General features: G+C 37.4%; 3 protein-coding genes across 4 annotated transcripts; 1 reads left to right on the top strand and 2 right to left on the bottom strand.

Moving 5' to 3' along the window:
* The first annotated feature begins 2,192 nt into the window (after positions 1 to 2,192).
* On the top strand, positions 2,193 to 4,204 carry LOC112524798 (glycosyltransferase family 92 protein RCOM_0530710). Its single transcript, XM_025134751.1, has 2 exons — positions 2,193 to 2,455; positions 2,542 to 4,204. The coding sequence occupies exons 1-2, from the start codon at positions 2,347 to 2,349 to the stop codon at positions 4,062 to 4,064; spliced, it is 1,632 nt and encodes a 543-aa protein (XP_024990519.1). The 5' UTR covers positions 2,193 to 2,346; the 3' UTR covers positions 4,065 to 4,204.
* A 2,955-nt stretch (positions 4,205 to 7,159) lies between these two features.
* On the bottom strand, positions 7,160 to 10,424 carry LOC112517460 (probable carboxylesterase 16). The gene is made up of 2 exons (XM_025124899.1): positions 9,307 to 10,424; positions 7,160 to 8,000 (listed from the first exon to the last, which is right to left on the bottom strand). Exons 1-2 carry the CDS (start codon positions 10,146 to 10,148, stop codon positions 7,460 to 7,462), a joined length of 1,383 nt encoding a protein of 460 aa, XP_024980667.1. The 5' UTR covers positions 10,149 to 10,424; the 3' UTR covers positions 7,160 to 7,459.
* Positions 10,425 to 13,869: 3,445 nt separating this feature from the next.
* Positions 13,870 to 23,424, bottom strand: LOC112508778 (serine/threonine protein phosphatase 2A 57 kDa regulatory subunit B' theta isoform-like). 2 transcript variants are annotated; one of them, XM_025113527.1, is made up of 3 exons: positions 23,256 to 23,418; positions 21,398 to 22,874; positions 13,870 to 14,474 (listed from the first exon to the last, which is right to left on the bottom strand). In XM_025113527.1, exons 2-3 carry the CDS (start codon positions 22,634 to 22,636, stop codon positions 14,157 to 14,159), a joined length of 1,557 nt encoding a protein of 518 aa, XP_024969295.1. In that variant the 5' UTR covers positions 22,637 to 22,874; positions 23,256 to 23,418; the 3' UTR covers positions 13,870 to 14,156. The 2 variants fall into 2 exon arrangements, with proteins under 2 accessions (XP_024969295.1, XP_024969303.1); XM_025113535.1 differs by having other exon boundaries at positions 14,065 to 14,474; positions 21,398 to 22,871; positions 23,256 to 23,424.
* Positions 23,425 to 23,918: the final 494 nt, after the last annotated feature.

Below are 23,918 nucleotides of genomic sequence, written 5' to 3'. Positions count from 1 at the left end.
TTTTTTTTTGTAATAAAAACCTTCTTGGGCCTTTAAATGATTTTCTTTATTTACTGATATCTTTTATTTGATGACGATTTTGTTAATAAATAAAATTTTAGTGGCACAATTATAAAAGAGACCAGACTTGCATGTATATATATATATATATATATATATTTATATATTATAAACCTTTTTTTTCCTTACTATTACTCAATAAATTAATGATATTAAACATTTTAAACTATGTTATATACTAAAATCTAAAAAATAAGATACTAAACTAAAAGGGTAAAAAAAATTAAATATCATGTTATAAAAATTAAGCACTAGGGAATCGCATGCTAAATACTTAACGTGACGTTAGACATAAGTTTTAAGCCACGACCAGGCCCTGTCCAATGGTTTTGGATGCCCTGGGTGAAGAACCAAAAAGAATGCCCCTACTCCAATGAACCAAAAACTCAAGAAGACACAAATATTTAAGGGGTTTGGAATCTAGTCAAGCTATGCGGCTCATCCCCACGTCAGTTATTATTGAAAAAAAATTACTACGGGAGGACATAAACCAAAACCCCGAACAACAAAACGAATATAAGATTACCTATTCATCTAAAACGGTGCCTTCGTGCATTTCGTGAAGCAAAATCTTCAATTAATCTATCATAGTCAACTTTTACTAAAAACTTACTTTGGATGCCCAAAAAACTTACAGGTTATGGGCAGATTTAAGATACTATCATACTAAGAGAGTAAGATCATTATTGATAGCATAAAAGTTGCTAGAGTATATTAATAGATGTTATTTGTACCTAAACTGTAGTCAGTTTCTGATATAGAATTTCATCACTACATGATGCAATATTGTAACCTGTTTGGTTTAATATTTAATGGAACATGATGCAATTTTGTTTCACTTGTTTTTTCATGATCCACTCAGTTTCACACTTACAAATGGACTCACATTCCATAAGGTTAATTTCAATTTTCACACTTACATGAACAATTGAACATGATGCAACCTGTTTCATAATCCTTTAATCCCTTGTCTTCTGTTAAACAACTAGAATTCTAGAAACCAACCATGAACCATCAGCTAATACTCTGGTTTCTAATCAGTTCCATAGGGAGAAAAATCAGGACGATAGGACCAATTTGAAGTATTATCTTGAATTAACTACCATTCTACCAATATGGTTTTACATCGAGAAATGGTAAGTTCTAGAGATTGAGAGGGAATGCCGATTAGGGAAGGGGCAGACCAAAGACGGAGCGTCGGAGCGGGAGCCAGGAGGGAAGAGGAAGACGAGGACGAACGTAGGACTGGAGTCTGGAGATTAACTGCCGATCAGGGGAGATTGGATTTGGACCGAGGAGGTGAGACTGGAGCCAAGGAGGCGAGGACTGGAGTCGAGGAGAGGACTATAGTGTAGCAGATTGGGCCTAGGATGATGCCCCTTGGGCTGATGATGCCCTCGGTGACAGCCCATGTCGCTCATGCCCAGGGTCGGCTCTGGCCACGATGGCTATCACGACGAGTTTTTTAGAACACCGACAAAAACGAGGGCAATCAGCTTTGCCGCATCAAAAGAGATCAACGATCTAAAAGTATTCTCACACCTCTCATGAAAAAAAAAGTCTTTAGAGCATTTTTAACAGATTTTATAAAATGGAGATTTTGATTAAAAAAAATTCTAACACATTACCCAAAATAAAGAAAATATGAAAGAGTGAAATTCTCCAAATTTAAAAAACTCCAAAAAATTAATTATCATGAGAAAAATACATTCCGCCAATAAAAAAAATCTTAATATTAATTTTTTATTAGAGAAAAATAATATTTTATTAAATATAAAAAAGAAAAAGAAAATCAACGACTATAATATATTATAGTCTTCTAAATATAGATATGGTTGAAGTGGAATGGAATTATTTTTATATAATCTCCATTTTCCTCTAGTCACCCAAAGATGCATATAACATTAAATTAAAACCATATAGAATACCAGTTACAATTATTTTAAAAAACAACCAATTACGGAAACTCTATATTAATTCACTAATATTATTATATTATAAAGTTTTGATTGAAATAAATATAATTTAATTTGATCTAATAATAAAAGTCTTATTTTATTTTATTTTAATCAACAAAATAAGAAGCCATTTGAGTGGGCGATGGCGATGACAATGGCAATGGCAATGGTATAAAGTCCTTTCACTCTCCACAAAGATTTCAATTTTCTACAAGATTCTCGAGTGTTTGTGTTGAAATCAACACCTTAATTTGTGAGGCTTGAATCCCTAATCCATCTTTATGTGTTTTGCTGCTCAGTTTCTGATCATCTTGAAGCTTTTATCGCCATGAAAGATCGCCGGAAACGTGCTTCTCTGCTCCTCATCTCTCGATGCGCCCTTGCTCTACTCTTCTTCTCCGGCTTCACTCTCTCCACTCTTCGACTTCTTTTTTCAGGTAACCAGCTTCTTACCAGTTTTCTTTTCAATTTTTCTTTAACTTCTTTGAGCATCAATTACTTGCTTGTTTAACTTTGGAAACAGAGAGCTACCATCCGAGCTTGATATCTTCATGGAGAACGTCACCGGCGGAAGCTATTTACAGTGATTCACCGGCGTCGAGGGGTTTATCCGTCGGAGAAACGGTGCTGTTTCCAGACCAGGTATTGATTTTGCTAAAATATCCTCCATCCAGTCGTCTGTTGACGAAAGATGAAATCGAGTGCGTTTATTATTCACCGAACACTTCCCGGCCTCACCTGAGGTCGTCGCCGTTGTCAATCGGCGGCCAATATCTCGATCACCAGATCGTACGTTGTGGGATTCCACCACGTGGCACGATCGTATCCGTCGCTTTGAAAGCCCAAGGTGATCTCCCGCCCGGCCCCACGCACGAATGGAAATCGTTAGCTTACGAAGCTATGATCGACCGAGACAACACCACCATTGTATTCGTGAAGGGACTCAATCTACGGCCAGGAAGAGCCTCCAACCACTCTCGGTTTCAATGCGTGTACGGCTCCGATTTCACCAATCGGAAGTCGCGGTTGAAATCAGAAGTTGTCTCAATCGCTCAAGAGATCGTACGGTGCAGGACCCCTTCGAGTCTACTGGGAAGCCCACACAGTCGTGGTTCCATCAAAGTTTCGGTCAACGTAATTGGCAAAGGGATTTTGAGCTCCATTGCCCGACCCGAGTTTTTGGCTTCACCCGACCCACCCGTTTTTATTCAACATCGAGTCTGCATATGCACCATGCTCCGGAACCAAGCCCGGTTCTTGCGCGAATGGGTCATGTACCATGCCCGCATTGGGGTCGAACGTTGGTTCATATACGACAACAACAGTGACGATGAGATCGAAGACGTAATAGAGTCGTTAGCGAATCAAGGTTTCGAGATTACCCGACACTTGTGGCCTTGGATCAAGACCCAAGAAGCCGGATTCGCACATTGTGGTTTACGAGCTCGAGACCTTTGTGAATGGGTTGCTTTTATTGATGTGGATGAGTTCTTACACCTGCGGACCGGGGTTCATTTAGGGAGCATAATCAGCAACCAAACCAGTAGGCCCGATGTTGCAGAGTTACGAATATCATGTCATAACTTTGGACCATCGGGTCTGAAAGAAAGCCCACGAGAAGGGGTCATGGTGGGATACACTTGTCGGTTGAGGCCCCCCGAGAGGCACAAAAGTATAGTCCAACCAGAGAAACTAAACCCCACGTTGATCAACATGGTGCATCATTTTGATTTGCGAGATGGGTTGAATTACGTGAACATAGATAGGAATTTAATGGTGATTAATCACTATAAGTTCCAAGTGTGGGACGAGTTCAAGGAGAAGTTCTATAGAAGAGTGGCTACGTATGTGTCGGATTGGCAAAAAGAGGAAAATGTTGGATCTAGAGATCGAGCCCCGGGTTTGGGGACTCGAGCAATTGAACCGGCTGACTGGGCTAGCCGATTTTGCGAGATCAATGATACAGGTTTGAGGGATTGGGTGGTGAAGACGTTTAGTGACCCAAACACAGGTTTACTACCATGGCAACAAGAAAGAGTTTTGTGAACTTTTTCTATTATTACTAAATTAGGCATTGGATTGATCAAGGTCAAGCTATATATATATATATATACACACTTGATATCATGGTATTTAATCATGTAATGTATATTTTGATTGGTATAAAACATGATTATAGTATATGCATATTCAAAGGAAAGTTCAATTGCAAATATTCTTTTCATTGTTTATCGGGGATAAAAGAGAGGGTGACACATACTTCCGGTTGTGAGATATCTGCGAATGCATCATGTGCTATTTCATATGTTTTTATTTATTTATTTATTGTTAGAATTTAATGTAGTTATCAATATAAAATATATATAGGAGCAATCAAATACAAACCACCTAATTTGTACAAATCGTGCAAACCACTCTCATTCGTCGATTTCATTGTTTAATCTTATGAAATTTTTTCAGGAAATTATTTAATCTTGTGAAATTGTTTCATATAATAAATTTTTTATGAAATTGTTTCATATATGGTTATGAAAATTTTCATATAATACTTAATGAAATTTTAATAAAACTGTTTCATGTATTTATCTAAAATTAAAATAATGAAGATGATAATATACATGATTAACACCCTCTATAATAAAAATGATTAATCAACCTCTCATAATTACAAAAAAATGAACAAAATGAAAAATTATGATTGGTTGAATGAGGTTTGTACGGTTCGTATAAATAACGTGGTTTGCAAAGTAAATCTCTTCTCTCTCTCTCCCCCCTCCTCTCTCTCTCTCTCTCTCTCTCTCTCTCTATATATATATATATATAGGGGTGGGTTCAAATAAAAACCACTCAATTTGTAAAAACCGTGAAAACCTCATTCAACCAATCATAATTTTTTATTTTGTTCATTTTTTTTGTAATTATGAAAGGTTGATTAACCATTTTTATTGTGGAAGGTGTTAATCATGGATATTATCATCTTCATTAATTTAATTTTAGAGAAATACATGAAACAGTTTCATTAAAATTTCATTAAGTAGTATATGAAACAATTTCATAACCACATATGAAACAACTTCATCAAAAAAAGTATTTATGAAACAATTTCACAAGATTAACAATTTCATGAAAATATTTCATAAGATTAACGACGGATGAGAGTAGTTTTTACGGTTTTTACAAATTTGAATGGTTTTCATTTGATCGCTCCTCTCTATATATATATATATTTCAGAGTGTGTTTACTCGGTTCACAATGTGAACCTTTTTGATGTGTTTGTGAAACAAAAAATACACGTAAAAAAGTTTTATATTACGAGTCAAATAGATATAAAACAAACACATTGTATAAAGATATATGTTAACCAATACATTAAATACTATACTTAAATGGAAAACAAAACCTTAAGGTAGAAGTTTTCACGGATCTCATAAATGCTAAAGTTCTAAATGATTAAGCCACTATACAATGGTTCAAATGAGAACACTTTCATCTTACGATAATGCAAGAACACTCTTTTGCTTTATATTTCATCACATGTGTACTAAACCATATATGTGGACAACCTTTATAGGGATTTAGGTTGTAGGCTAAGTTGCCTCTACACTAGTAGGCCCCTCACATGTATTATCACATATGACAAGAGTGTTATTGATGTGATACTATAAGCCATCACATGTGATAATAAATCAAAGATGTAGACGACCTTTGATGTGACCTATGTCGTTGGACATGTCGTCCACACACCACCAGGTCCCTCACATGTATTTCACGTGTTGTAAGGGTGTTGTAGCATTTTCGTAAATGAATGTATTATAGTTTGAAACTCCACCCCCCCCCCACACACACACACACATATATATATGTATATATATATATATATATATATATATATTATATCAATACAATCTTGTTTAATAAAAGCAGTGTGAGTATCTGTGGAAGAATTGAAGGTAGGGGTGGATGTGTGTCCTAATCTGATATATGGAGCATCTTTTGCAACTTGTGGAATGTCTTTTTATTAATTTAGGGGGTAACATGTAGAATAGTAATTGGTGGATATCACATGATAATGTTGCTTTGGTTCCACCTTTTTACCCTTTCTGAAAGCAAATGAAATCTATGAATAGATGTGGAAGAAAACCAACAAAATGATTTTGGTGTTCAATGGTACAAACATCAAATTATTGCACGAATTAAATGCATTTTGATGCCATCTTGTAAGAGAACAAAAAACCGAAATCAACGGTGCATGTTTCATCTGACAGCATCATTTCAAAATAAAAGGAAACATAACCGTATAAATATCAAATCAAACCAAGAAAAAGCAGTACATTCCACTCAAAAGCAGGTTGGAATATAAGCAGTACATAAACTTAGAACATCCATATGCTAATTGCATCCAACTCTAAGCATCTCATATGACCTAAGATGTGTGTCAACTCCATAAAATATATCAAACCAAACAAACCCAATATATCCCACTTAAAAGCAGGTTCTGAGACGGGTGAGATGTATGCAGTCCTGACCTCTACCCCCTAAGGATAGACCGGTTGTTTCCATGAAACGCCCGACTTGTGCAAAAGGGTGGTGAGAAGGAGAAGACAAGGACAAGAAGGATATCAAGACTAACACATATTAAGCAACATAAAAACCAAAAGAAGAAGAAAAGGAGAGAAGGTAAAAAGAAAACATATATACGAGAATTTCCACCCTCAACTGTCTACTCCCTCGGTATGCACTTAAACCGAACATGTAAACATGAAAGACTATAAGGGGCTGTTTGGTTGGTTTTCCATCAAGTTCCGTATGGATTAAGCTGTCTGTGTGGATTAATCATTCTGTATGGATTGGGAAGGTTTTTGTTTGAGAGGGTTTTTTCATAGATGGAAGAAACATATTTCTTACTTGGAAGGGGCAGGTTAGGAAAAAACTTGGTCATCTGCATAAAGCTCCCCCCTAGAAACTTACTGAATAACCCACTTTCTATATCATTAAGCCACTACCAAACAGTCATGTATAGCTGACAGAATAAGCCGTGAATCTCATTAAGTTCATTAAGCTACTAACAAACAGGCCCTTAGTCTACATGTGTAAACTGAAAAGATTATAGAAAGAGAGATTCATTGGATTTAGAAAAAGAGATTCATTTAATTAAACCCATCTGCAACCAATTGTATGTATTGATACAACGAAAAAGAGAAGTCTGCTAGAGTGGATCAATCAACATGGGGATCTCATAACTCACCTAAATCCTAATCTCCTGCAAATTGTCTATCTTACAAAAAAGGGACATAACTAGAACATGTATTTGCAAAACTGAGGCAATCAATCCAAGAATACAGAGATCAAAAGGACAGCCCAGTTATGCTCATGGTCACAATTCTATCCCTCTCTTCAATCTCAGTTGCCAAAAGTTGGCCGAGTTGTTATGTTGCTTCTGCTAATAAGAAAACTCATGACCCCTAAGTGAAATGTATTTCTTTACCCAAATAGAAATATCATCAGCACATGCCTGTGCTTCAGGGGTCCTAAGAAGCATGTCAAGAGTCGCAAATTCATGAACACAATCCTTGTAATCCAAAACTGGTGCATCAACATTTACCTTCTTAAGCTCCTGGGAGTAAGCAATCGCACGGTCCCTCATCCAATCATGTTCTGCTACAATCGTCAACGTAGGAGGCATGTTCTTCAAGGGTGGCCCACCTCTGTTGGGAATCAGGGGGTTGGCTGCAGGGTGGTCCAGACTAAACTCCTCCTCAGGGAGGAAGAGTCTCCATGCAAGTATGCACATAGCCCTATCGAAGAAGTAAGAATTCGACAGCTTTATCTCGGAATGTGTGGGAGTATTTCCAATGAAGAATGGATACATCAACACCTGAGCCACCACCTTAACTGGGTCCAATAGTTTGCCAGCTTCTACAGATTTGCGGGCCACATAGTCAGCAATGTTTGCACCACAGCTCACTCCAAGAAGAACACATCTGTTTCAGTGTCCTCAAGTTGAGTTAAAGATGATCTAACATTAAGAAAATTATATCATTCAGGTCATTCATGTCATACAAATAGGGGAAAGAGTGAGTACATATAGAAACATGATGGTTTTCCACACGGGTCCTATGGTTTCTGCCTTTAGTTAACATGTGACGGTTCTTCATTATTTCACACTTTGAAGCATAAATGATGGAATATCCATGAAGGAGTCCAGAAGATCAATCCAGAATCTATACCCATGAGCCAAGCTCATTTAATGACTTCATCAATTAAACATATTAATCATTTCCACCCTCAAGTAACTTATTTTGAATTCAGATTGTTTCTTCTATGTTGACTTGTAATTTAAGATCACCGCTTATAAACTGATAACTGTAACATATATGTGGGTTTCCTTCATCATTTTATAGTATCATCACCTGGGGCAGCAAAGACCAAACTCACACCAATATTTTCTCATCGTGTCTTAATTCTACAAAAATCAAAAACTTAGTCCACATTGTATCTGCACACAGCAAACAACTAACAGGTTACTGTGTCCAAAAGTGCAATGTGCATGATAAGCACCTTCGCGGTAATTGCAGTTTAGGCCCATGGGTCCGGTAACAGACTGCTCTGGGGTTCTTGTCCCATTCAAATTTTGTGCACATATTCTTTCTGATATATAGATCCGTGAATCCATATTTTTTGCTTTGGCCATGAATTCACGATGACCTAGAGATTTAAGGAACAATCCCAAGATATTATTTAGAGTAGGTCAAAACCGCTGCCTCATGGATATGCTTAATTGTGTGATGAATCTAAAAGCCTCATGGTTATGCTTAATTGTGTCAATCTAAAGGCTCCCTTATCATAGATGTGTAAGCATGCCATCAATCAATGCCTTCTTCCCCACCATTAACCAGGAACTGAGAGCAACTTAAGGTGTCAATTAGGTAGATCTTTCTTAATCATAAAACAGATAGTAAGAGATGCTAAAGAGTGCTCCTTGATTACTTTCTTTACGCTTTATTTTTCAAGAATCGCGGTTGGCTCAGCATATAATTCGACACACAAGATAACTTTATCCTCAATTTTGTCCAAAGATATTCCTGTGTAGCATGCCTAGCACATATACAAGTATATCATTATTTCAGTTTTGTCTCAGCACAACCCTCTAATGAAACAGAGTTCAAACAGTTATGTGTTTTGCATCTAATTTCTGGATGATCTTAGTCCATGATTCCTTCTTTAATACACAACAATTGAGGAATCACTATCAACTATAAGTAAAACTATATGGTGAGAGAAAGCTACCTTGATGGATCTCCATGGGCAGCTAGCCATGGCTCTACCAAAGAAGCCCCGAATGCATCCATGATTTGCCCTTGAGAATCCGACTTTTTCGACTCAGGCGTTCTCCCTGATGATTTGCTACATTCTGCCAAATTCACTTGCTTGGCGAGCCAATGCAGAGCCTTCATCCCATCCTCAAAGGCTGCTGGATACTTATTCTCAGGCGCTAGCCTATATCCAACCGCCAAAACGATCACATCACACACTTTAGCAATCTGCCGACAAAAGAAATCGTTGGCCACAGAATCACAGCTCCCTGCCACAAACCCTCCTCCATGAAACTGAACCATCACTGGCAGTTTCCGACATCGGCGAGTAAAAGGAGAATAACCTCCGTACACGCCATTCTCCAATTTCAAGCTGATATCATCAGTACTGAGACCATTTCCATAACTATTCCTCCGATTGATTGGAGAAAGAGCTGCTGCTGCTGCCTCAGCGGAACCATAACTGTTACGCCGGGGAATACCACAACTCGAGTTGGTTGGAGTTGAGTCCCTCTGAGATCCGGGTCTCTTAGCCGTAACCCTAGCTTTAGAATGGGGATCCGTGGAGACAAGACAAGTTTCAGGGAGGAAGATACGGAGGGCAAGGGAGGTAGAAGTCTCTATGTGGATGTCTTTGGTGGCTACACCGTCAGTGAACGAAGGATTAGCGGCCGCAATCGACTCTTCGGGACGGGATGTAACGCCGAATGAGCTGTTCTCATCGTTCAAATTAGGGTTCTGGATTCGATTCTGTAACCGTCGCTTTAATATCAATTTGAAAAACACACTGTATAATTTCACAGCAACGCTTGGCATTTCTCAAACACATACACACACACCCCTTTTCTATCTCACTTTTTAAATCCTATTTTACTGCAACAAAAACCTGTAATCCAAAGTTCCCCCTCTCTCTCTCTCTCTTATGTTTCAAGATCAACAAATAATGGGGACAGATCATGACATCTCATTAGGGTTCTTCTTGATCAGTGAGGAACCCTGTCACCAGCCATGGAAGATTAGCTTCGATCGGATGCTTCAATGGTGGATGTCGACAGAGAGGGGTGATTGATTGTGCCAGGTGCGCACACTTTCATTTCCTGTGTTTTTTCTTTGGGATTCTGCTTTCTATTTTAGTGAAGTACAAAACTAGTCCCTCCACATATCCTTAATTTACATTTATTACTTCCAAGTTTTACTTTTTAGCATTTTTGTAGTCTAGAATCATCAATTTTATTCCAAGTAAATGGTCTCTTGCATTCGTTCAACCGATTTGCAAATGTAATCTTTTTAATAAAAAGTGTCAGTGATACTCTGAGATATTAGAAAATATACCTAAAAAGTCTCTCAAAATGAACCTAAAACCCCAAAAATCTCGAAATCAACCAAACACAGTCTCTCCATAATAAATTAAAAAAAATACTTGAAACCAACCAAAAAAAAACTTCAAGATCTCTTGAAATTTGACTAAAAACACATCAAACGATTTTGTACATCTTTGATCCATCTTAAAAGTACAACAAAAACCTCGAGCCACCGCTGCTAGCAAGAGCCCTCTTGTCACTTTGTTTTGGTATAAAACCATTTTCGGTCAAGTATTTTCTTAACTTGTACGTCTTTAGATACCAGTCAGACTTTTATGGAAATAAAATGGAAAAAAAAAAAGATCCTCAAGGATGGAATCTGTCAATTGAAGATTGTTTAGGGGCTAATCTTGCACGACAAAAAGGGTGTTAGCTTGTGATGGGTATGAGTGCGATAATTATGTAAACGTGCTTTATGTGTTGTAGAAGGAATGAGATGACTTTGGGTTTGGGTAAGATGACCACAAATGGGAGAGATTATCTTTTTTTTTTAAATAGGAAAAAGAAGATTACATTTTTCGAGGGTAAATTCGTAATTTGACAGACAAAATCTAAAACCGTAATCTAACTTTTGGTTTTTCAAAATCCATGTTTTTCTTGTCTAAGCGAATTGATGGAAACAAATTAAGGGCATGTTAATTTTTTGTAAATTGACTATTAATATCTCTGAATTCTGATTCATTGAAGGGCGTTTGTTTTTTTTTTAAATAACAGTTTAAAAACTCTAAATGTCCTCTGAAATTTTAAGTGGTAAAGGCTCTCTACCAAATTGTTCATATTCTGGAGGCTGGAAGATGTTTGTTAACAAAAACTATTTATCTTTTTATACTTTTGTAGAAAACTACTTATCTTTTATATTTTTTGTATTAGTTTGACCGATTCAGATTTCAGACTTCAGACGGAAAAACAAACAGTATTACAGCTCCAGATTTCAGACTTTAGCACCACCTCTTATAAATCAGAAGTGAAAACAGACTTCAGCACTTCTTAAAAAACAAACGTCACTTGAGAGGGTGTTTGGTCCAGGCAGAGGAATGAAAATGAGAATGAATTTTCATTCTCTGAGTTTAATCAGGAATGAAAATTTAGGTTTATGGAGGAATGAGTCTATTATATTATATAAAACCAAATAATTTCTTTTATTTCCAGTCCCATTAATTGTTGTTTAATACCTCAAACCAAACAACCACTAAGAAATCTCTATATGATGATAAGTAAAGAAACATGAACATTTATAAACCCATACCTTAAAAAAACCGCAAGTTGCGATTTTTTTTTTCAGAAAACGTAGTTTTTTAGAAAAATTTAACACTACAAGCAAAAGATGGCTTACGATGTTAGTCTAACGGGTCAATGGACAAAATTTAAAATAAAAAAAAAAGAAATCCATTGGCTAATTTGTGGGTGTAATTAACCAAATACAAGATAGCTATTTGGTTAATTACACCCACAAATGGTTACCCTTTTTATTGCAAATGCTATTTCTATTTTCATCTCCTTTCAAATCAATACAACAATTTTATTATTTTATTTAAGATTTTATTTCTTATTATTACTTATAGAGTAAATTACAGTTTTGGTCATTTTGTACGATTATGTTCATGGGGTTTGTTATAATTACTATGGATTAAAAATGTTTATGGATTAAGTCCTTGATCCCAACGTATGTTTGTTAGTGATGCTAGTTAAGTCCTATCATGTGAGGACATTTTGGTCTTTTTATCATTTTTTTTATCTTATTTTTACTTGTTATTAATTTTTTTTTTAATATAGATGTTTAAAGCATGTGTACAACTCTTTATCTCTCTCACACGCACACCCACACATACAACTCCATTAACGGTGAAACGCTTCCCATTTTCGTTGATCCCCCTCTGAATCACATGTTTACAACGCATCTCATTGAGAGAACACGCGTGAGTGGGCCAAAATCCTTTTGGGTTTTGACGATAAAACCTTCATTCATGGGTTCTCTAACTTGAATTATGTTTCTTTTCTTGGTTTCTTGATTTGTTTTATCCTAAAATCCTTCTGGGTTTTATGAAGAAAACGGCACTAAGCTTTGTGGTTTGATTTATGAACGATGGAGATAATTCATGGTGGTGTCCGATTTAAGGCTAGTGTTTTGGAACTTCAACAAACACATATATGTTTTAAGAGCTATTCATCGTGTTCCGTCACTAAATGGTTGGTTGTTAGGAAGGTCAAAGATGGACACCGCCATTTTACTTGTTGAGACCACCACCAATTCCCCTGCTCTTCGTTTGCTATCACAACCACCACCTACATCCCCCTTCGGTTAATCGGACAACAACAAATCACCACCACCACCACACCACCTTCTCATGTTCAGGCTCTTTCTTTTCGACATCTCTAACGGTGTAAATCGAACCATGAAGAAGTGCGAATGAGCTTTAAGTTTTTGATCAAGCATACATGAGTTTTGTATTTTTCAAATTCTTCTAATGAATTTATATGGACTTATTGTATATGCTCATAGTTTTTGGATTTGAATTTACACAAACTCCTTTGTTCTTCTAGGCTTTTTGAATGTTTGGTTGAAGAATGATCAACTTTTTTGGCTTTTTGGTGGTGTTATGGGTTTTTCAACCGTGGAAGAATGTTTTTTTTTTTTTTTTACTGTTACTCAATGAGTCCACGATATTAAACACTTTAAATTAGGTTAAGACATACACTAAAAGGGTAAGAAAAACTAAATATCGTGTTACAAAAACTATCCATTAGGTTATAGCCTGCAACAAGCTTAACGTGGTCTCAGATACAAGTTGTCGCCACAAGCCTTTTACAACACATTCTTCGCCACAAGCCTTTTACAACACATTCTTCAAACATTAGTTTTTTTTTTTTATTAACCTGGATATCCAACCCGCTATGCAAACCGATTAATCCCAGGGCGACCACCTGCTTTGCAGATAGTCCGGAGTCACCGTATTTGAACATCTATGGCCACAAGGGGATTTTTATTCTCCTTGGATTTGAACCTGAGACCTCCTGATACTTTTGATCTTTGGAGCTAAGCTCAAACCAATCAAGTGTGGTTAAAACAAACATTAGCTTTTAATCACACCTATAACTGCAATCCATAACATCAACACATATATATATTTTCTTTTACTACAAAATGAAAACAAAATACAAGTGGATCAAACAAATGAGAGATAAAAAGTAATATGATACACATTAAAAATAAAAAATAAGGAAGGAGTACAATCATAGGATCAAATCAATTCAGAGAGGAAAAAAACAGAAACAAATTCCTGGGCAGGAACTCCCTTTTTGACACCAACAACAAAATGGTCAAATTCAATAATACCCCATTCCATATCTATATATATATATATATATTTATGCATATACACATTCTTGGAATTCAAATCATACCCACACCATCATCACCATTTTTGCTGTTTCCTTCATAACATGTAAGAATGGTTGGTCACCTTTACCTTGCATTGGTGGATGATCTCTTTGCAGCAATCTCTTCTAAGCGTTTCCATATCGCTTCACGTTTCGCCTTGCTTTCTTGCTTTCGGGATTCGTCTTCTTTGAACTTTTGTAAGCATTCCTCGAAGAGTTCAGGGTCTGCATCAGAGAAGATCTTTCGAACGTTTAAAGTAAGGCTTCTCACGGCTTGGTTCCAGTGGGTTTTGGTGTTCCTTTCCAAGGCAGGGAATATGATGGGCAGGATTACTTTCCGGTTCTGTTTTATTAGGTTCTCGATATGATCATTGTTCCACAGGAACAATGCTCTTTCAGCCACCTACAAACACCATCAATCAAAGACTAATCAACATACACTCAGAAGTTAATACCCCCTCCATCCTATGGAAATTGCAACATTGCCATTTTTGCAACCTTTTAAACTGAAAGTTACATGCCCATCATTGTTACAAAGAATTGACAATATCCACTAAAACGACTGTATTCCCATTGTTGGAGAGTAGTTGAAAACATTAGACTAATAAGCGTCTGCTTGTTGGCCGCTTAATCGTACTCAACTTATTTGGTCAGCTATACATGACCGTTTGGTAGTGGCTTGATGATATAAAAAGTGGCTTATTCAATAAGCTTCTAAGGGGGGCCTTATGAAAAAAGCCAAGTTTTTCTCGGAACCCGCCCATCCCAATTAAAAAACACGCTCCTTCCATCTATGAAAAAACCTTCCAAATCTATTAAGAGAGACTAATCCAAGCAGGATTAATGGAAAGCTAACCAAACAACCACTATAGTCAAATACTTCCATTAAACTATATGTCCGCTAACATGTTGAAATTTCCCTTGGACTGAAGTAGCATTTGTAAATGGCTATGTGAAGAGGCCGAAAGCTACAACAGCTTTCACCACGCATATATACATGAACTCATAAACAGTTTTCCAAACCACATGCCTTAGTTCGATAATTTGATGACTAGTTGAAAAGTATGTGTATTTTCCACACAAGTGTGCAGGGGAGGATCCAGTATTGTGAAATTTCTACCGAATATAGGTGTCTTTACAAGTAAGGTGTCTTTACAAGTATGGTGTCTTTAAAACTGGCCTCTACTTTAGACACAAAGATGTTATAGTGTGCCAAAATTCGTGATTATTTATCAAAGACAAAAGTTAAATTTAAGAAATTGGCTATATAATAATTACTGTACAAATATGCTTTGGGAAAAATACGTCATGGAAGTGTCAACACTTCGAAATCATCAAATGAGAACATATTACATCCCAGGTGAAATTTTTATCAATTTCTGAACATGGGTAAATCATAATAGATACTTATAGCATCAGACAAAGACTAATGCCACAACTGATGGAAACAACCACCTAAGAGCATTAGGTAGACTGTAAAGGGTATGATAGACATGTACCTCTATATATTTTCGTTTTCATCCTCAGAATCAATTTAATTTTCTGTGATTCCGTCCTACAAAAATTTCCCCTATAATATCCTTTTTAGCTTCTGAAAGGGTATGATATAGAAATTTTCCTTTATACATTTACCCAGGACACGAAAAGGAGGAGAGAGATGCTTATTTTAACCTTCATGTGGAGCCCGGTTGTGGTATAAGATGCTGTCTTCACAACTCACAGAAAAAGAATCACTCTCACTCTCAACAAAAAAAGAAAATGATATTTGGCCGATAGTGAACATACAATGGCGACCAGACGAGCATTTCCCTCTATTAGGTTGAAGCCTCGCATGACTAAGAAAGGTCCGTCTGACTAGGCTTGCCCAAGCGGATGACTTGCATAGAAAAATCTGGAAGTCCTAGGTTCAAATTTCACACTTATGTATTGTCCAATGAATTACTCGAGGTACATCAAAAAGGACAGCTGGCAGAAGTTTCACCCTCTTGGGAGTGTTTTCAAGGTCTTCTGAATAAGGACTTGCTACTTGGGAAGGTACATGATACAAACTCGTCAACCTCATGTGTCTACCATCCCTACTAGGCGCAGTGTTTCTTCTTCTTTTCTTTGCTTTCAGTAAATAAGTTGCCTAGTACAATATGAGTCTGCTGCTAATTAGTAGTGAGGTAACATAAGTTGTACAATTTGCTTCAATAATTTGTACAGCATTTGCAAAGTATATAACTCAATATTCACTGTGTCTCGATATATTAAGGATGTATACAATAAGTTAAAAAAATTATAATATTCAATCTAAACCTTCGGTTAATCTTTAAAACTCTCATTCTTTTGTAGCTTAGTGGCTGTTTGGTTGGTTTTTCATCAAGTAATGTATGAATATAGCTGCCTGTGTAAATTAATCTATCTGTATAGATTGGGAAGGTTTTTTCATAGATGAAAAGGAGCGTGTTTTTTAACTGGGAGGGACAGCTTTGGGAAAAACTTGGCTTTCTGTATAAAGCTCCCCTTAGAAATTACTGAATAAGCCACTTTCTATATCATTAAGCTACTAAAAAACAATTACGTATAGCTGACTGAATAAGTTGAGAGTCCCATTAAGCTTATTAAGCTGCTTACAAAAAAGCCCTTAGTCTTGCAAGGCCCTAAATGGCTCGTCTAGCCCTGGTGCTTGAACCAGCTTTAAAATGACAAGTCCACCTCTTCCAAAGGGTACTCGTCTAGAAGGGCATAAGATGTATGCTATGAAAGAACTCTATTACAGTTAATGTTTGATGGTTTCCCAAATCCATTGTCCACACCCTTTCTCTTTGTATCTGCCCGCTTTTTCATTTTCTTGGCTGCGTCATAGAGATAAGCCCTTGCAATCGCAGCTTGATCCTGCGAAGATTTTGCAACGTGGCACTTAACTGCATAAGAGGATGATCGGGCTGTAGGGATTGGCCATGGGTTTTCCCTGGTACTTGACTACGTTTTGAAAAACAACCAAGCTACTTCTTAGGTCAAGCAATCACTTGACACTTGAAATAAGCGTCCCGTACTTGGAGAATTGATCCATAACCACCAAGATAAGGCCATCAAATTTCAGTAAGCAAGTCCGGTTAGACACTTTCCACAAACATGAATAGGGAGTGGCTCCAAGAGTCCAATCAGTCCCCTTAGCTCCAACTTGTCTTGTTGGCAAACAAGACTTGTCAGTACGTCGGCATCTACATCATCCCACATGTTGGGCCAATAGTAGCATCCCCTCCTAAGTCCTAGTGCACAAGTACTTTGAGCTCCGACGTGAGTCAAGGGTGGACCTATGTATGTTAGAGCGGGCTCCCGTGCACCCGTTCAACTTATTTTTGCAAGTAGGATTTTTTTAGGTATGAAAGGTGCACCCGCTAAACTTTGAGAGGTGCTCCGAGATATTAGAAAATATAAGAAACATCAACCAAAAAACCGAAAAAAGTATCATGAAATCAACCAAAACAGAAAAAGTCTCGAAATCGACGAAAAAAACACAAAAAGTCCCCAAAATTGACCAAAAACTTAAAAAATCCCTCGAAACAATGGAATTCGGCTAAAAACCCATGGACGCCTTTGCGGGTCTTTGATCCACCTTAATTGTGCACCCACTCAACAAAAATCCTAGGCCCATCATGTGACCAACCCAAACCAATCCAGTTTAAGTCATGGCGTTCCTGAATAGCTTCTGGACGTAGTCCACTCCACCATAACACTTAAACCCGAATTCCCTTGGTGAAGAGCAAGCCTCTTTTCTCTCAGAATCTTCAAGGCTTCAACTTCATCTATGCTTGGCCACATCCATCATGCTTTTGGCCATGATACCATGGTTGAGATCTTCCTTTATCTAATCTAGCAGTGACGCCTTAGTTGGTATTGAGTTTGAAAATAGTTTGTGGTGACGTTATTGGTCATCACCAACAATCATGCATCCAAGAGATAATTTCTCCAAGTGCTAGGCCAATTGATGGCCCCACTATCTCCTTTTGGACTGTATACTGCTCGTACCTTTCAAATTTTCACTTTCATAGGTTATTGGGTGTCGGTCCCACACCAATAGCAAAATCTGGATATGTGCCTCAAAAGGCTTGAACGTAATGCTAAGATCGACTCCTTGGTAAGGAATGCCTTTAGATCCGCAAAGGCCTTGTTGCAACGTTTGTCCCACTCCCATGTATAGTTCTTCTCTAGGAGACTTGTAGTGATGTGATTCTTGCCAAGTATGACTTGATGAAGCACCAAGTCGTGGACTAGTCTCCTTTGGCAAGTCCTACCTGATAATATCCCGAATGAAGATCCAAGTTGGTAAATTGTCGAACCTTCCCGAATCGGTCAAAGAAATCTAGAAGGGGTGGAATGGGATATTTGTTCTTCATTAACACCTTTTTAGTGCCAAATAGGCGGTCCTTTCTCTAGAAAGATGCTAATGCATTGTAAGGTGCTTTTGATGGTAAGGCGTTTATTGGGTTGCTTACTTAGTTCTTCCATATGACTAATGCTCATATCTTACAAGACAACTCCATCCAAAGAACAATTTTGAAGTCATCTATGGGTACAATCGAGAAGTCCACTCGTCCCCTCGATTCCCCGACACACTTGTGCTCCTCATGTTATTTTGTAAAGCCTTTTCTTATGAATTGATAGCCTTAATGGTGCCCCCTATTAACGATCTTAACTCTCAAGTTGTCAACCATTGATTTTCGTTGTGAGGTTATGAGAGACACCTATACATCCCAAGATGTTTAAAGTATTTTTTTCTACCTTAATGTCCACATGTACCAACCGCTTGCAAGCAATGTCTTGGCATCCATAAATTGAGGACATGTAGCACTTGCATACAAGCTTCACCTTGCATCTCTTGATGGACAATAGTGTGAAGGTTGTGGCCAATCCCACAAATATAACCCTCTGCACAAGAAATAATCACTCTTGGGTTTATGTTCTTGTGCTTGTTAGAAGTTTCGCCCTTGACTTTCTTTTCCTGCCTCGTGGTGGCTCCCCATTCTTTAGAAAGCTACTCTTTTTTGGCTCTCTCAATTTTGATAGCTCCTTCCTCAAATTCACCACAAACTTGGCTTGGCTTGGGCAATGACGCTTGATAGATCTTGGACTCCACATCTACTAAGCTCAATGTTTGCCTATTGTTGTAGCCCATCCATGAAATAAAAAAGTAGATCTATTTCTGGCAAATTGACAACCCCAACGTTCATTGTTCTTGACTCCCAAGTTGTTGACCATTGATATCGTCATAAAACTATGAGAGGCCTACGTATCTACCAAGGCTTTTAAGGTATTTTTTAAATACATTCACATGCACAACCCCTTCAAGCAATGTTCTTTGACTCCATGGAGTTGCGGACATGTATCGCTCCCATACGAGCTTCACCTTATATCTCGTGATAGCTTGCTTGTTTGACAATAGCATGCAAGTTAGGAGCAATATTGCATCCAATTACTCCCTCTACACAACAAATAATCCATCTTGTACTTCCACATCTCTATGCTCTTGCTTGTTAGAAGCTTTAACCTAAGACTTCCTTTTCTTGCCGCAGTGGCTCCCCCAAGCTACACTACATGGATCTAAGAATTTTGATGGCTCCTTCCTCGAATCCACCATTGACTCAATTTTGGAAATGACGTTCAATACATCTTGGACTATGTCTATTGAGCTCAATGTTAGTTCATTGTTGCAAAGCATCCATGATATAAAAGAGTAAAACCTTCTTCGGACATTTCCAGGATTTTTAATGCAAGGGCCATGAACTTTTCAAGTGGTCCCTAAAAGTGTTTGTTTCTTTGAGTCAATGGAGCTTACATTGTGCCTCCTTTTCAACATTTTTAAGGCAGAATTAGTTTAGTTCATGAACAAAAGGCCAAGAATCCATGGTGCACGTAACTTTGGAAGACTTCAGTCATGTTATTAAGATACAATGCAACAATTTGGATCTTATTCTCATCCAACATGATCTTAATTATATGTAAATATTCCACTCCCCAAATGAAGTTGTCAAGCTCCTTCGAGTTCCCGTTGTCCATATAAGCTTTGGGATTAGAAGTATCCACCTATTAAGTTTGATTGGAAGTCCCTTTCCTAATAGAAAATGCCTTCTCGCAAACGTAAACATTTGCATAGGCCTCAACTAGTTGTTCCTTCAACATGACCAACTCCTCATGTTGTAGATGCATAAATTGAGGTGTCATACGAGGGAAGAATCAAATTTGATTGACTATATCTTTGAAGGCTTCAATAAGAGTCGAGTCTTCCGCCCTGTTCTTGAAGTTTGTTCTCCACAAGCTCCAATTTTGACCTCGGTCATTGCTAAAAGACTCCACCTCTCGACTTATCCTTCCAAGTAACAGCCACGTTCTTGAAGCAACCCCTTTGACAACCCTCCCGTTGCACCTGCTATTGAGCCTTTGATGGAACAACTAATTGCTCGACCTGGCATGTGATTGCAATGTTCTTGTCCTTTCCTTCGTTATAGGGTTATTGATTTGCCTAAACCACATCAAGATGCTAAGTCAACCACTTCCAAAGAGCACTTGCCTAGATTGGCCAAGTAAATCAAGATCTAACCCTCAAAGGATCAAAGAGAACAAGAATGCAAGTTTGTCATGATGGAACCATCTATAGTTATGTTTACAAGTGAGGGTTCCTTATAATTCTCTACAGAACATAAAGAAAAGATGGGAGGGAGGATTGCCATGTAAGGTGCATGTCCTCACCAAATAAGTGTCAACTTGCCCAACATCGAGTTAGTTGTGACATTAGGATTCTTTTTGACCATTTACCATTTTCGTTTGTTTCCTATTTATGTGGTGCAAGGATTAATGAAGATATGGTCCTGGTGAAGTTCACTTGATTGGGAGAAAACAAAATAAAGTATGAGAAAATGTTAAGAATGAATGAAACCTTAGTTTCATGATCCATTGGTCATCCATGCAATTTGACATCACCATTTCCAATTGTTCTATCATGAGGGGATTACTTATCAATTTTAGGGAGCTTTTCTCATGTCATCATAACTAGGGTCTTACAGACATAAAGCAATACTGGAGGAGGTCCAGATGTGATTTTCCCATAATCAGTCTTAGCAATTGTATATCACAAGTTGACTCCGAATGTATAATCTTTTGAAGCAAAAGATCACAATTCACTAAACTGGGGTTCTGATAGGCAACATGATTCACGATTTAACGCTATGCATATAAATTAATATATCGAAACATGTAAAATTTGCAAAGCAGAACTCAGCAAAAGTTTATATAGCAATGATATGAACCAGCAGTAATAAAGAATGAGGTGGCAAAACTAGTTACCTGAAAGTGTGAACTGCTCAAGCAGTGAGCGATCTGGCGAAACAAAGGCACCATACATCTTTGAAATTCTGGAGGCTGAGTAGCTTCTAAAACTTCCTCAAGCTCACTCAAGAACATCACCTCTTTGGAACTGTTTGTGATAGGCCAATACTTCAATAAACCTCTAATAACAGTATCAGCAAGTTTGCAGTCTTTTTCAACGAATTGGGTGATGCAGTAAGATAACTGCTGATGGTACATCGGTATGCATTTTGGCTTGTGAAGGGGTATTAGTGCCCTCACAAGAAAGAGCTTGTGCTCTTCCTTCAACGGCAAAGCAAAACCATTAATAATGCTGCCTAGAATCTCTAGGAGCTCTGCAATTCCATTATGTTTTTCAGTTTCAAAAATGAACCGAAAGAATATATTGTTGATGGCTTTCCTGATATATGGACGGTGTACCATGAACTTTCCATACATACGATGGAGTACAAATTTCAAGTACTCGCGTTCTCTTGGATCCTCAGAGTCAAATAAATCCAGCCACCTCAAAATAAAAGCATGGTCAATATACCTTTTAGCCAGCTTCGCATCTGTCTCTGGTGATGCTACAAACCTTAGAAGGAACTCGTACACTAGTTGCAAATGAGGCCATGCTGGATCCATGGACGGCTCCTCTTCTTCCCCATCAAAAGTTTCCAACACTTTGTTATCACGAGGTTGTGGAGTGAGTCTCCTAAATATGTTTATTGACACCATCTTCACAATTTCTTGCATGACAGTTTCTGAAAATTTCCCATTTGCAGAAGAAACATAATCGACAAGTTCAACCAAAGTCTGTCTTTTGATCTCCTTTTCTTTTAGATTCTTTGTTGTGTCAGTGAAATCAAACACAACAGAACACATATTCAACTTTCTGATGAACAAGTTTTGCTTCTCAGAGTTTGGAACATCTTTGAAGCTAGGCAAAGCCTCGTAGGCAGTAGAAACTGCCGGATTGCCATTCAACTTTGAATTCAAAGCATGGTCAAGCTTGTTATTGCCATGATTTAGCCCAGCTAGCCCAGTACCTGAAGCAGCATGAAGAGTTTGCCCATGACCAGATGCAGGATTCGAGCTACCAGATCGACTTAATGCTGCATCACTATTTCCCCTTGAACTGGTTGATGCATTCGAAGATAAATTAGAGTTTCCTCCATCTCGATTATCGGTTGACTTATGTGTCTTCCGGGGGATCCTATTAAGTATCTGTTTGATCATCACTTAAATGACAAACTACAATGTCCTTGGCTTAACCTAGACCAAAAGAAATTGCTCTTGGAGTTGAATGCTTCTTATAAATAACAAAAAAATGGCAGGATAACACCTATGGAACAGCATCAAAGAACCACATGCTCTTGAAACCCATCACAAGTCGGCTTCATAACGAAATCAGCATCCAAAACACCAAAGATAAAATCTAAATGTGACCTAGCCAAAGCTTGAAAATAGACTCCTCCTGCGAGCAAACAAATCCAAATATTAGGTGCGGAAAAAAAAATAGATCCAATAATGCAGAGACCCTTGAAATCAAAGCTACGATAATTCATTGACCAATTCCAGTTAATCAAGGAAAACAAGTAATCATAGTTTTCAGAAGAAAGTTCAATTTCCGAACCCTAAACCGAAACGATTTTCCTGTAAGTCGTGAGGGGGATATGGACATATCGTTTATTCCTTATCACAATTATTCCGAACCCACTGATTTAGATCAAAAAGACAACAAGATCTGGGCATGATCCAGGATACCCACATAGCAATCTTCATAAAGAATCGCGTAAAAGATGAAGAGGATGAAGAAATCAGAAAAGGAAAAGGGGATGATGATGATGATACTTACGCGAGGTTTGTTGTTGAAAGCAGATAACAAAGAATATGATGAAGAAAAAGTCAAAAGAAGATCAGTGAGGGAATTGTGAAAACGATCTTCAATTGAGGAGAGAAAGATGAGAGAGAAAATGGGTTATGAGAAAAGCAATCTCTGGTTCTGGTCTAATTGTGTTTGGTTCGGTAACAAATTACAACCATTTTTTGGTTAATTGCTGTCATCTCTCTTCCCCTCTCCTTTTCCAACAACTGTTATATTACCTTAAAATTTATTATATTAAACTCTCTTTTAAAATACAAAAAAAAAAAAATTATATATATATATATATATATATATCTTACATCTGGACTGTAATGTTTTAAACACATTATTGATTAGAGGTGTTTATGGATTGGATTGATCGGGTTTTTAAGCACCCATACTACTAATCCTTTGTTTTTAAAATAATACATTTATATAGACATAATTAATCAAGAAATAATTCAATTTGAAGCAACTCGATGTCTAACTGAGTTGTAAAAATTTTCAATCATGGGTATTGGATTGATATTAATTTGAACTGAACTCAACTCAACCCGATATCTTTTTATTTCTTGGAATTTAATACGATTGTTGAGTTTATATTAATATGTACATTAGACAATTACATTATCACGTACTCTCTTCGTATACACA

Source organism: Cynara cardunculus (genome assembly GCF_001531365.2).
Source record: "Cynara cardunculus var. scolymus isolate 2C chromosome LG 1, CcrdV1, whole genome shotgun sequence".
NCBI classification, from domain to species: Eukaryota; Viridiplantae; Streptophyta; class Magnoliopsida; order Asterales; family Asteraceae; genus Cynara; species Cynara cardunculus.
The sequence above is the reverse complement of the archived record's forward strand: the minus strand, read 5'-3'. Positions and strand labels throughout refer to the sequence as shown.

Excerpts from the sequence above, each read along its gene's own strand:
- LOC112524798 (XM_025134751.1), top strand. The coding sequence starts at position 2,347 with ATGAAAGATCGCCGGAAACGTGCTTCTCTGCTCCTCATCTCTCGATGC. Across the intron at positions 2,456-2,541 it reads TCTTCGACTTCTTTTTTCAG|AGAGCTACCATCCGAGCTTG; the intron begins GTAACCAGCTTC and ends CTTTGGAAACAG.
- LOC112517460 (XM_025124899.1), bottom strand. The coding sequence starts at position 10,148 with ATGCCAAGCGTTGCTGTGAAATTATACAGTGTGTTTTTCAAATTGATA. Across the intron at positions 8,001-9,306 it reads GCCCATGGAGATCCATCAAG|ATGTGTTCTTCTTGGAGTGA; the intron begins GTAGCTTTCTCT and ends ACACTGAAACAG.
- LOC112508778 (XM_025113535.1), bottom strand. The coding sequence starts at position 22,636 with ATGATCAAACAGATACTTAATAGGATCCCCCGGAAGACACATAAGTCA. Across the intron at positions 14,475-21,397 it reads TGAGCAGTTCACACTTTCAG|GTGGCTGAAAGAGCATTGTT; the intron begins GTAACTAGTTTT and ends TGGTGTTTGTAG.